This window comes from Hippoglossus stenolepis, chromosome 1, assembly GCF_022539355.2.
Source record: "Hippoglossus stenolepis isolate QCI-W04-F060 chromosome 1, HSTE1.2, whole genome shotgun sequence".
NCBI classification, from domain to species: Eukaryota; Metazoa; Chordata; class Actinopteri; order Pleuronectiformes; family Pleuronectidae; genus Hippoglossus; species Hippoglossus stenolepis.
The window spans coordinates 1,695,784-1,709,568 of NC_061483.1; the positions used below are offsets into that span (position 1 = coordinate 1,695,784).

General features: G+C 47.6%; 1 protein-coding gene across 3 annotated transcripts in view; it reads right to left on the bottom strand.

Moving 5' to 3' along the window:
- The window catches only part of plekhg4 (pleckstrin homology domain containing, family G (with RhoGef domain) member 4), a 42,441-nt gene that overhangs the window by 7,147 nt on the left and 21,509 nt on the right, over nucleotides 1-13,785 (bottom strand). For 2 of the 3 annotated variants that reach the window (XM_035184846.2, XM_035184929.2), the window contains 11 exons: nucleotides 11,133-11,330; nucleotides 9,220-10,216; nucleotides 5,996-6,178; nucleotides 5,704-5,827; nucleotides 5,527-5,620; nucleotides 5,331-5,420; nucleotides 4,855-4,971; nucleotides 4,371-4,469; nucleotides 3,890-4,177; nucleotides 3,413-3,535; nucleotides 3,134-3,325 (listed from right to left, as the gene is read on the bottom strand). In XM_035184846.2, the coding sequence (XP_035040737.2) occupies nucleotides 3,134-3,325; nucleotides 3,413-3,535; nucleotides 3,890-4,177; nucleotides 4,371-4,469; nucleotides 4,855-4,971; nucleotides 5,331-5,420; nucleotides 5,527-5,620; nucleotides 5,704-5,827; nucleotides 5,996-6,178; nucleotides 9,220-10,216; nucleotides 11,133-11,330 (2,505 nt within the window). Of the gene's footprint in view, nucleotides 1-3,133; nucleotides 3,326-3,412; nucleotides 3,536-3,889; nucleotides 4,178-4,370; nucleotides 4,470-4,854; nucleotides 4,972-5,330; nucleotides 5,421-5,526; nucleotides 5,621-5,703; nucleotides 5,828-5,995; nucleotides 6,179-6,677; nucleotides 7,849-9,219; nucleotides 10,217-11,132; nucleotides 11,331-13,785 lie in introns of those variants that run through there. The other variant, XM_047342831.1, reaches the window with a different exon arrangement.

Here is a 13,785-nt window from a genome sequence, read left to right on the forward strand (position 1 = left end):
CCATTGTGAACGTTCTTTCTCTCACACACACACAACACACACACACACACACACACACACACACACACACACACACACACACACACACACACACACACACACACACACACACACACACACACACACACACGCACACACAACATCCAATCATTTATATATAAAAACAGTCACATGACCGTTGCTCAAACTGATGAGGACCTGAACGTGTATCTGAGATCAGCTTCAGCCGTTACTGTTGAAACACAAACTGTTCTTCACTGTCTGACCTCAGAAAACACACAAACACACAAACACACACATACACACAGCAGGAAGACAACCAGACGTCCTGAGTCCTGATCAGCTGATCACTGAACGTAAACATAAACCTGAGACACTAGGAGTGTCACACAAACACACAACATCACCACAAAGTCCTATTGAAGGAGATCAGCTCAGTTCATGACTCAGACATAAAAACATCACAGAAACATGCAACACAACATACATGACACTGACTGAAGAATCACACATGAAGCAAAACACATGAAGTTGAATCTCACTGTATGATGTCACACCTGAAAACAGGAAGCAGATTGTGGACTCAGCCGTTGGTTGCTTAGTTACTGAAAATACTACGAACGAGGAACATCGAACGAGGTGTAACCGTCAATGTGTTAGCAATGCTTTCCCCGGTAGTCGAGTCATGTGACCGATAAGAACCAATCAGTTAGTGAACGTGAGCGTCTGCGATATCGTTTACAGTCTCAGTTTCTGTTCGTCCAGACTAAAACACAAACCCCAGAGTTTTCAAACTAATACGAGTCCGGACTCTGATTTAGATGCTGGAAAAGTCCAGAGTAGTGAGGATGCCAGTCGTAACCATAGAAACAGTGATGAGTTTGAGTGTGGGTGGAGTCAGCCTCCTGAGTCAGTCTTGGACTGAGTCTCCGCCTCCATCGGAGGTACGACCTGTAGTCACCGCAGCTCTGAGTAGGCAAGCGTGGATCTGAGCCTCCACAGGATGGCGCTGGTGTCACCACATAAACGTTCTCACCACTGGCAGATAGAGAGAAGCTTTTCTAATGGTATTGGTTTAACATTTTACAACTTCCTGTCAAAGGTTTCACTTTATTAAACTGATCTACAGGTGGAGACAACACGACGAGATGAGCACTGATAAAGACAAGGAACATGACGACGACGAAACTAAAACGGGTTCCGTAGATATCAGAAGGATTATAAATTCACAGATTGACATCAACTGAAACACAAACAGAAAACCACGGATCTTCCGAATATTCAACCAAAATGTCGTCACTCTGTAGAAGTGTTTCAACTTCCACGCTCTTTCAGTAGCACTTAAAAACATGGAGCACGCACACACGAACACACACACACACACACACACACACACACACAGTGAGAGCTGAGTGGAGCATCTCAAACCAAAGATCTTTCTGGAGTCAAACACTTGCCTTCTTAAACTACTGAATAGCTGCAACATACACACACAGACAACACAACTGTACACGAGCTGCACGACTATTAAACTGCGTCTGTGTGGAAACGTGAGTAAGATATCTGGAGAGCGTACCTCTGTGTCTTGGTGAAGAGCTGCAGCCTGACTGAACTGAGCAAAGAGCGGCATCCTGACCACACACACACACAGACACACACAGACACACACAGACACACACACACACCACCCCCCACCACCACATTCACAGGCTGAATGGCAGATGGGCGGTCCCAAGAGAAGGAATGGGGGGGTGTCACCCCGGCAACAAAGACTTTGTGAAAGGAGTGAAAAGGGGAAGAAGGGAAAACTTGGCACTGGAGTAATACCTGGACTACACACACCCACTCTCCAACACACACTCACCAACCAACACACACACACCCACTCTACACACACATACACCAACACACCAACACACACACACCCACTCTCACACACACATACACCAACACCACACACACTCCCACACACATACACACACCAACACACACCCACTCTCCAACACACACATACACCAACACACCAACACACACACACCCACTCTCAACACACACATACACCAACACACACACACCCACTCTCCAACACACACATACACCAACACACACACACCCACTCTCCAACACACACATACACCAACACTCCAACACACCAACACACACACACCCACTCTCACACACACACCAACACACTCTCTCTGTAAACATTAATTCACATGCATGTGTCATGTTTGGAGAATGTTTGGAGAAGCTTCAAAAATAAAGTTGTCCTGAAAAATAAATCCATGATGTGGAGACACAAGGTTTACAGCAGACACTGTCTCACACTGTGTATATGTGTGTATATATATATATATGTATGCGTTTCTGCTTGTATATGTCTGTGTGTGTTGACCTGTGCAGTGAAGTGACTGTAGTTTATTATGAAGTTTCCACTCTGATACACTGTCGACTGATATTGACCTGACACACACACACACACACACACACACACACACACACACACACGCCTGAGTCTAGTATACAAAACTATATGGACACTCTCCCCATCTGGCCTCAATACACGCTGTCAGCTTCACTGTAGGGGATGAGGGGGCAAACAGCTGCTCTGATTCACAAAACTACTTCATCTTAAAACATCTCGTCTTCACTCAGCTCAGGTGACGCAGAACAACACTACATCTGTTTCAATGAGTTCCATGAGCTGTTGTGGTTGACAGCTCTTCAGAAAACCCTCAGGTTTGATGTGTTTTTAAACAACACCAAAGAGTGCGTTTTTATTCTGCCCCTTAAGTCTTGATGGGTTAAAAGATCTTTAGAAGAAGCAGCAGAAACAGCAGCAGAAACAGTAGAAGACTGATAATTTGGAGGCAAATATTGTGAAGTTAGCTGAAGAGGAGTGAGAAAGAGAAAGGACAAGACAAAAGAAAAATAAAATCAATAATTCTGCCCTGACCCAATGGCTCCTCTTTGTCCTCTGACACTTCTTACTTTCTTACTTTGACCATTATTGTCATATTTCCTCCCCCTTTCCACTCTCTACCCTCAGCTGAAGTCTTGCAGTGTGTTTACTTCCTGCTGCAGAAACGTTAGTGATGAGGCCATTGATGAGGTGTGACATTATCAGCCGTACCTGGTCCAAGAAGCTGAAGAGTCGAACGGCGCGCTCGATGGTCTGTTCAGTGGCGTTGATCCGCTGAGAGAAATCCTGAAGCTGAGCCCAGAAAGAGTGAATTTTGACCTTGTAAATGTTGAGGTCCGCTGACGACATGTTTCCCCAGAGCTCCAGACGACTCAACAACGCCTCTCCCCGTTTACAGTAACCCTGCAGAGACAGGACAAGGTCAGCGCACAAGACGATTCTTCACGGACAACACCAGATAACACCACTGTACAAGCGTGTGTGTCGTACATGAGCGGTTGTGTTGAGGTTCTTGAAGTCCGTCTGTTTCTTTTTGAGCAGCTCCAGAGAATCTTCAGGTTCATTCAGATTCTTCAGACGAGGTTCTCCTTCGTCCTGCAGCCAGGAGCTCACCTGAACGCATCACACAGGTAAACGTGTCAGTCATTCACCTCGTCAGTGTCTGAGGTGTCGAACTGTGGATCGTTAAAGTGACTGAAACAGATCATAACAGACTGTGATAGTTCTCACATGTACTGAAATCAAGTCATGTAATTAGCACCCTCTGCTGGACAGACTGACTCAGAACACAGATCTGGGCCTTAATAAATAAAGAGTGATGCATCTCACCGGGAGACAATCTTTGTTTTCACTGATCACAACTTTTGTATTTGTGATGTTTACAGATTTAAAGTCCTGTTCACATTAATCACATTAACATGATCAGTGTGTGAGTGGAGGGTGTAAACTGAGCGTGCTCACACGGACCTCGGTGAAGCCCTGCTCCAGACTCCTGAAGTCCAGGATGAAGCTCAGCTGCTGCGTCCTGGAGTTGGACAGCGTGACGAGGCGGTGAAGCAGCTCGTCCACCTGATCGTACAGAGAGGACACCGTCTCCACTTCCGCCCTATAATCCTCTGTCGCGCTGATAACGCTCTCCTCTCTGCGGAGCCGCGACAGAGAGGCCCCGCCCTCCTGCTGTAACCGGACCAATCGGCCATCTTCAAGGACACTACGCATCACCGCTTTGCAGCGGGACAGCAGCAACTCGGCATCCTGGGAAAGAGAGAGAGGAGGTTACAGAGGACACATACAGCACACTGCTGGTTTCCGTGGTAACCAGATGACTCTAGTGTAGAGTCCCACTCAGTCAAACTGAGAGATGCAATTAAAAGTTTTACATTTGAACTGATGAGGTCATAACATCACTGAATGTGTGTGTGTGTGTGTGTGTGTGTGTGTGTGTTACCTGAGCAGCAGCAGGGAGAGGTGTGTTCTCCAGGGTATTGATGGTTTTCTGCAGCAGCTTGATGACGTCCTCACACTGATTGGTCAGCTGCTCCACTCTCTGACGGAAACAGGAAATAAAAAGAGAGAAACCTTTTCACTAATGAGACAAACGATGGCACATACATAAATAAAATCATCTAAACAATAATATATCTCTCTTAGATGAAGCTGAATATAAAACTGAATTCATTAATTTTTTAAACAGTTACTGATCAATTGATCAATGAAGTTCTTGGTGAAACTGATCAGGACACACACAGTCTGTGGAGGTGAAGTGTGAAAACGCTTTCAAATAAAACAAGAGATGAGAGCTGCCTTGTCTCCACTAGGTGAGGCTGCCTTGTCTCCACTAGGTGAGGCTGCCTTGTCTCCACTAGGTGAGGCTGCCTTGTCTCCACTAGGTGAGGCTGCCTGTCTCCTGACGTGTTGACGTGTGTACTGACCGATCTGAAGCAGAGCCAGCTGCGCTGACTGAAGCTGAAGGAGCCTCCGAACTCTGTAGGAAGCTGCTGGAGCTCCACGTGCTTCTGAAGAGACTTCAGAGAATGCAACACCTCCACCTGATTTGTGAAACATCATGTAAATGACAAACCTGATTTCAGTGTAAACACGACACAGCAACATCACTTCCTGCCACTAGCGGCCTGTCTATTAAAACCATAACGGACAGAGTTTATAGACACGGTGATGCTGTGTGAGATCATGGGAATAGTTGCCGTCACTGCAGTCTTAACTGCAGCTTCTCTCGGTTAAAGGTTCTGATCAAATCCATTTAAAATGACGACAAAAGTCCTTCATCCACATCCACCCACAGATATGTCGGTTGTCTCGTTGTTAAAGAACAAACCAAAGGTAAAGTGAACGAGGATCAGTCTCATCACAGATCACGTGTGTGACTGAGCTCATGTGTCAAAGTTACCTGTGTGATCACGGCTCTGTCCAGACGGACCAAGGAGGAGTCTCTGCTGACCAGCAGTAACACACTGTGGATGGAGCCTGGTGTGTTCTCCTGCACAAACACACAGTCGATTCACATTTTGTTGAAATGTCAGTTTTTTATGTTGAGTTCAGTCAAAGTAAATAACTACAGGTAAACACGACTACAGGCGACTCACCTGCAGGGACATGAGGGCAGAGAAGAGGGCGGGGACAGGAGCTGCTCTGCGGGCGTCCACAAGCACCGTCACCCCCAACGCTCGCACCTCCTTCCTGCTCGGCACAGGAAATGACATCAGAGGGACACAACAGTACAGTGACCTGAGGTCGAACTGAGAACTAGGTGCGGTCCCTACCTGAGGGTGGAGGTGTAATAGAGCAGGAGGCGGAGCAGGTCAGCCCGCTCGCAATCAGGGTTCGACCACATGGAGCTGCTGGTTGAGGCGGTGAGAAGAGCTCGTCCACTTCTGTCTCTGGTTCCTGCAGGAGACGAGGAGAAAAAATCATCATCATCATCATGTTTTAATGAGTCATGGTACTTCATGTTATAGTGTTTTTTACAGACATGCAACTCATGGGGTTCGTGTTTAGGTATCAGCTGCATAACAACTCTTCTTTAAAAAACACTGAAACAGTCTGATGTCTCACCAGGCAGACACAGAGCTCCAGAGCTCAGCAGCACACTGTAGAAGCTGGACTGAGGCGATGGACAGGAGAGGGTGGACTGTCCTGGGACAGTTGGACCAGTCGTCTGTGAACAGACAGCTGGTTGTTGTGGTTCTGTTGGACTGGAATCAGCTGAATGGACAGAAGACAACTCAGTGCTGAGACCTGTGGAGAGGACACACACACACACACACATACACACACACAGTGTCTTAATGAAACGATCATCCACACAGGGCATTTGAGAAAAGTGTCAGATTCATAGACTGTAAATAAAGATGGTGGGACACATGACAGCTCTCCCAAAGTGAAGCCAAGTCATCTGGATCGCAGGAGACTGGCTGCACTACAGGTCATAAACCCCACCTCCTCCATGTTAGCAGATGGGCAGCTCCATTCCTTGATCTGCCACAGCATCGTCCCCAAAAGATGGCAGCGTTCGTATTAGTGATATTTTGAATTATTTGAGGAAGTGGAGATAAATGTTCCATCTTTATTCACAGTTTATGGTTCGAACACGTGAGTGTGAGAAATGAACTGGTGGAGGAGGAGGGACAACAAAGGGAGGAGGAGTAATTCAGCCAATTAGAGGAGGAGAAGATAAATGAGAACAGAAAGATGATGTTTTCAAGAATGACAGTGAGGAGGAGAAACAGGTTTGTACCTTCAGTCTGACGATCTGCAGTTCTTCCTCCACCAACCTCCTCACAGCAGGACTCCTCTTGCTCCTCCTCTTCCTGCTGCTGCTCTTCCTCCTTCTCTCCATGTTCAGACTTAGGTTCAGTTCTCAGGGAGTCTGGATCCATCACTTCAGACTCCTCAAAGTGTATTAACGGTTCAATGTTTTCACAATAAGAGTCCTCAGACTGTGTTTGTAGCAGGTTTTCAGAATAAGAATCCTCAGAATGTGTTTGTAGTGGGTTTTCAGAATAAGAGTCCTTGGACTGTTTCTGTAGTGGGTTTTCAGAATAAGAGTCCTCTGACTGTGTGAGTAGAAGGTTTTCAGAATAAGAATCCTCAGACTGTGTTTGTAGTGGGTTTTCAGAATAAGAGTCCTCTGAATGTGTTTGTAGTGAAGTGTTTTCACAATAGGAGTCCCCTAAGTGTGTTTGTAGTGGTTTTTCAGAATAAGAGTCCTCAGAGAGTGTTTGTAGTGAGTTTTCAGAACAAGAGTCCTTGGACTGTTTCTGTAATGGGTTTTCAGAATAAGAGTCCTCTGAATGTGTTTGTAGTGAAGTGTTTTCACAATAGGAGTCCCCTAAGTGTGTTTGTAGTGGTTTTTCAGAATAAGAGTCCTCAGAGAGAGTTTGTAGTGGGTTTTCAGAATAAGAGTCCTTGGACTGTTTCTGTAATGGTTTTTCAGAATAAGAGTCCTCAGAGAGTGTTTGTAGTGGGTTTTCAGAATAAGAGTCCTCAGAGAGTGTTTGTAGTGGGTTTTCAGAATAAGAGTCCACAGAGAGTGTTTGAGGTGGGTTTTCAGAATAAGAATCCACAGACTGACTTTGTAGTGAAGGGTTTTCAGAATAAGAGTTCTTGGAAAGTGGTTGTTCTGAAAAGTTTTCAGAAAAAGAGTCCACAGACTGTGTCTGTAGTGGGTTCTCAGAACAAGAGTCCACAGACTGTGTCTGTAGTGGGTTCTCAGAACAAGAGTCCACAGACTGTGTCTGTAGTGGGTTCTCAGGAAAGAGTCCACAGACTGTGTCTGTAGTGGGTTCTCAGGAAAAGAGTCCACAGACTGTGTCTGTAGTGGGTTCTCAGAACAAGAGTCCACAGACTGTGTCTGTAGTGGGTTCTCAGAACAAGAGTCCACAGACTGTGTCTGTAGTGGGTTCTCAGGAAAAATTTCAGTGTTCTCAGAACAGAGTCCACAGACTGTGTCTGTAGTGGGTTCTCAGGAAAAGAGTCCACAGACTGTGTCTGTAGTGGGTTCTCAGGAAAAGAGTCCACAGACTGTGTCTGTAGTGGGTTCTCAGAACAAGAGTCCACAGACTGTGTCTGTAGTGGGTTCTCAGGAAAAGAGTCCACAGACTGTGTCTGTAGTGGGTTCTCAGGAAAAGAGTCCACAGACTGTGTCTGTAGTGTGTTGGACTCTTCGGAGGGTGTGTCATGTATGTTTCCATAATTACAGTCTTCACAGTGTTTGTGTAGGGTATTATTTTCTGAGTAAGAGTCCTTAGGGTGTGTTCTTTGTGTGTTTTCAGAATAAGAGTCCTTGGACAGTGTTGGTGAGGAAGGGTTTTCAGAATAAGAGTCCTTGGAGTGTGTTTGTAGTGCGTTGGACTCTTCAGAGAGTGTGCCATGTCTGTTTTCAGAATTTGACTCTTCATAGTGTGTGTGTAGTGTGTGATTTTCAGAGTAAGAGTCCTTGTAGTGTATTTGCATGTTTGTGTTTTCAAAATAAGAGTCCTTGGAGTGTGTGTGCAGTGTGTTATTTTCAGAATAAGAGTCCTCAGGGTGTGTTCTTTGTGTAGTTTCAGAATAATAGTCCTTGGACAGTGTTGGTGAGGCAGGGTTTTCAGAATAAGAGTCCTTGGACAGTGTTGGTGGGGAAGGGTTTTCAGAATAAGAGTCCTTGGACAGTGTTGGTGGGGAAGGGTTTTCAGAATAAGAGTCCTTGGAGTGTGTTGGTAGTGCGTTGGACCCTTCAGAGGGTGTGCCATGTATGTTTTCAGAATAAGAGTCTTCACAGTGTGTGTGCAGTGTGTTATTTTCAGAATAAGAGTCTTCAGAGTGTGTGGCTTCTTTATCGATGTGCGTTTGTCGACCTCTCTCTTTTCCTCTCTGTTCTTCATCTTTATCTTTTCCTCTCTCCTCTTCTCTCATCACTTCCTCCTCTTCCCTTCTTTCTTGACTTTGCTTCACAATTATAACCTGAACTTCTTCCTCTAGCTCCAGCTCCTCTGCCTCCTCCTCCTCCAACTCTTCCTCTCGATCCATCGCTTCACCTTCATCTTCCTCCTTCTCCATGTCTTCTCCCTCCTCAGCAGTATGTGTCTCCTCCTCCTCCTCCTCCTTCTCTACAGCCTCATCCACTGAACCTAACGTGTCATGCTTCCTATCCTGCCTCTTCATCAGCTCTCCCTCTTCCCTCTTTTCCTCCATCTCTCCCTCTTTCCTTTGCTTCCCCTGTTTCAACTCCTCCTCCTCTCTCTGTCCATTGCTGTTAGGTTCAGGGTTTAGCGTCACACTCCAGACTGAATCAGTACCTTGTGTCTGCTCCCTATTGGCCGGCTGCTCTGACTGAACGATGGAGGATTCCACGACCTCAGGAGGAGCAGCGGACGTGGGGGTGAGGTCGGGGGGGGAGACGGGGCTGAGGACAAAAGGTCCACAAGTGTCCTGCTTGAAGTTTTCCTCGATGAGTTTGGTGCAAAGTCCAGTGTGAGAACTGACCCGCACACCGGACCAGTGAGGTGTTAGTTTGTTGTGAGGTGTGTGTGTTGAGGTGTGCAGGCTCACAGCAGAATGTGTGTGCGTGTTGTGAGGTGTGTGTGTGTTGTGAGGTGTGTGTGTTGAGTTGTGTGAACTGGTCCTTGCTTGGAGCTGCAGGCTGATGGACTGGGTTAAGGAACCCCTCTGTGGCGAGAAGCGAGGCAGCGTCAGCTCCGTCAGCTCCACGTACTCGCCCTCCGAGTCCTCGGCCTCGCTGCTAGCAGCTGATTGGTTGGTTTGGGATGGGAGGAGCTTCACATCTTGCTGGGTCACAGAGTTAACATCTCGACCTGGAGAAACTAACTCTTCCTTCATGGAAGACTCGTGGTCCTCCATCCGGGCGGTCCGGGCCCGGCTGAGGAACTGTGGGTAGACGAGGTCCTCCCAGGGAACCCTGAAGACGTCTCCATTGGCAGAGAGGACGCAGCGCTCCAGCCTGGACGCTCCTCGCTGCTCCCTCTCCCTGTTGACCGAGTCCAGCCAGGCCATGCTGAAGAGTGACCGCAGGGCTAACTCCGACACTTCCTGCCGCTCCACATGCCGGCTGCCTGCCGACACACTGCACAAAAGCAGGCTGGGGGAGGAGGCGACGCTGCTCCTGCAGGAGGCGCTGTGTGCTCGAAGAGGAGGAGCAGCCGCAGGAGACACCAGCAGATAAAAGTCTCCTGGACGCAGGAGACGCTGGTCCAGAGGACAGAGCTGAACGATTACCTTCTCATGGACACACAGAGGCCAGCCTTCATGACGAAACAAGACTCCACTGTACTGACACTGAGAAGGAGAGGAAGAGGAGAGGAGGAGAGGTGGGGAAGAGGAGGAAGAGGAGAAATGTAGATTATTGATTTTGTTGAAGCATATTTTCATTGCAACTCCAGTTAAAGTAACGTCTAGTGAGTGGAACTTCGTCTGCAACAGTTTGTTCATGAATCAGTGAATCAGGTGGTTTTAAATGTTCACTCCTCAGAGTCAAACCTGTTGAGTCTAAAAAAAGGATCTTATTGTTCCAGTGAAGTCGACTCCTCCTGATTCTTTTCTTTCACTGGATCCTCTGAACAAACACCCGACGACTGATGAAGAATTAAACCTGATCAGCTCTTTACTCACTTTGAAACAGGTGTGTGAATATTAACATAAAGGTGAAGCTAGAGAGGTTCAGTGAAGCTCAGGGGATTTAAACGACGCTGTTAGACTGTGTGTTGATGTCTCTGTGACACATGGTACTGCAGCCCCCCCCCCCACTTCCTGTCTGTGGGCGAGGTCACGCCCAGCAGAGGCAGGTGAGTGACATTCCCACGAGTCACCTTAGCCAAGCATGACACATCAGCCAATCACGTGTGGTGTTCAACAGGCAAGAAGAGACACGCCCCGAGGGGGCGGGGAGTCTGTTTGAGTCATCAGTGAGAGTCAGTTGATCACAGAGTAAAGTTGTTAAAATTTATTAACTACAATCTACAGTTTGTTTTCCACCATGACACAATAAAACCCCACCAACACATTCTCGACCTAAAAGGAGAAGACAAAGGAGTTGTTTGTAGTTTCATTACAGCGTGCTAATAACATTTTAAAGCAAGATGGAAGTAACATAATTAAGACCTACCTACATATTTTAAACCTAGTTCATAATCTTTCAAAAATATATAAGACCTAAACTTCCGATGATTTAGCTTTAAACTTGTGTAATACTCACACAGGCATGTTGCTGTAGTGTCTGCAGGACCTTCTTGGCGGGCAGCAGGAAGTGGAGCAGGTAGCGGAGGCCGTCTCCGCTGTAGCTGCTCTCCACCACACTGAGGACCTGACAGAGGACGGTGGAGGACGTGGACTGGAAGGGGGGGTAGAGGTCGGACAGAGACGTCTGGATGCAGCGGTCCAAAGACTCAGAGTCCTGAGAGGAAGAGGAAGAAGTAACACCACGGTCGTTTAATTACAGCAGGTGAGACGTTCATCCTCACAGAAGCATCAGTAACTCTGTGTTGAGCCTGAAGGCTTCAGTTCTGGTTCTCAAGGACAATAACAAGTGTGAACCCTGGTCTATCAGAGAACATGTGTGAGGAAAGGCTGCACCAGTTTGTTTAGTAGAGAGAGTGTGTGTGTGTGTGTGTGTGTGTGTGTGTGTGTGTCTTGCTGTTGCTATGGTTACACCACACCTCTGCATCACATTCCTCTCAGACAAAGAGACAGAGACTGGTCCTGAGGGACGAGTCCAGGTGTGGACATGCGACCCGGGGACAACCAGGTTCAGTCCGTGTCCAGTGTTTGAAGTGACACCGACCACAGATCAGTTTTTACCTCCACACTCCGTGACCCTGTTCACACGTTTCTTATCAACACGTGTTTGTTCAGTCGGAAACAAGTTCAACACTTCAGGCGGCCCGCCAAGAACGCACCCGCCAGGCCCTGGAGGCGTGGCTGGGAGGCCCCGTCTCGAGATCAGGGCTGTAACTGGATCCACTGGAGACTGGTCAGGTAAAAATATCTGTCTCCAGACTCTGTCTGTGTGGGTGTGTGTGTTTTTGTGTGTGTGTCACAGATTTAAATTTAAATGCTGACCTCAGTAGTTTTTTCCTCTCCGACTGTGTGGACACATAAACCAGTTTGACTCCTGTTTAAAGGATCACTTAAACAGACTCACATCACAATCTAAACCTTCATCCGACACACAAGTAATATTTGTAGGCTGTATATAAAGACAATCTGCGACTGTATATAAAGATGAAACTCTAAGATGTCTCACTCTGATGGATTTTTTGTAGCTGCAGAAACACCGCTGGTCGTACAGTTTTATTAGAGAGTGAAGGTTCTTCTCCTATCTTTGACAGGTATGGAGAGTAGATACATAAATCTGTTTAACTTAGGCCTAACCAGTGGCAGTGACGCTCAGCAGAAGCTAACGACCAGACGCTGTGTGCTTCCTACACTCGATGCTAATGCTGCGTGCGAATGACTTTGTGTAGGAGCTCAGCTGTTTGATAAACAGAGCAGCACCTGAACGTGTCGAGGGTTAAGAGGTTAGGATACGATGAACCAGGCTTCATGCTCAGCCTGTGTTCAGAGGAATATTCTGGATGTGACTCAACACAACAACTGGCAGCCAAATGTAGTCCTGAGGCCAATATTAGCAGCACGATATCAGATGACCCGGGGGGGGGGGGATTTCTGTCCTGCTGAACGACACAATGACTTGGACGTTTGAGTTCTCACATACAGCCCCTCGGCGTTGTTTCTGGAAAGTGTCTGGACTTGATTTCATGCCTGAAAGTAGATTTATTTTTCGAATGTTCGTCAATAACGCACACGCACACACACACACGCACACAAGCTCAAACTGTTGAAGTTGTTTTGACTCTAAAAACTCCACAAGCAACATTAAATCCACCTCACTCTTGTTGAGGGTTAAGAACAGAGGATGTTAAGCCCTCGGAGACAAATCGTGATTTGTGAATATGGGCTACACAAATAAGATTTGATTGAAAGTAAATGTGAGGATTACAGTAATAATACTGCAGCTCAGTCCTCTGAGGGGGTGAGGGAGGGGTGAGGAGGCACATGACAGCAGGCTGAGTGAGGTTCCCATGGGAGAGAGAGCGGGGCCACCCACTCGGAGTCTCAGCTGAATAACGTGATTATCCTCAACACACCAGACTCCAGCAAAACACTGTTTTTCTCTCATTTAGTTTCACTGTGTTACACATTCAACTCAGGCTCATATCAGACAGCAAAAACATATAAGATCAGAGATCATCAATTATCACAATGTTAAAGGTCAGAGGTCGAAACAGTGGGTTGAAAAAACATTCCTCTGAAAAGCTGATTCAGTTTAAGTTGAACGAAAAGGTCTGATTCAAAAACTTTAAATGTTACTTTGGTTTTGTCCCGCTGGGTTTAAACTGATCTCAAGTCACTGGGACTTGCAGGGTCACAGTTTTCTATTGGTTTGCAGTGACCAGGCCCCTGCGTTAGTGACCGGGCCCCTGCGGCAGTGACCGGGCCCCTGCGTTAGTGACCGGGCCCCTGCGGCAGTGACCGGGCCCTGCGGAGTGACCGGCCTGCGGCAGCGGCCGGGCTCCTGCAACAGTGACCGGGCCCCTGCGGCAGTGACCGGGCCCCTGCAACAGTGACCGGGCCCCTGCGGCAGTGACCGGGCCCCTGCAACAGTGACCGGGCCCCTGCGGCAGTGACCGGGCCCCTGCGACAGTGACAGGGCTCCTGCGACAGTGACCGGGGGCCCCTGCGGCAGTGACCGGGCTCCTGCAACAGTGACCGGACTCCCTGCAACAGTGACCGGTCCCTGCGGCAGTGACCGGCCCCTGCAACAGTGACCGGGCTCCTGCAACAGTGAC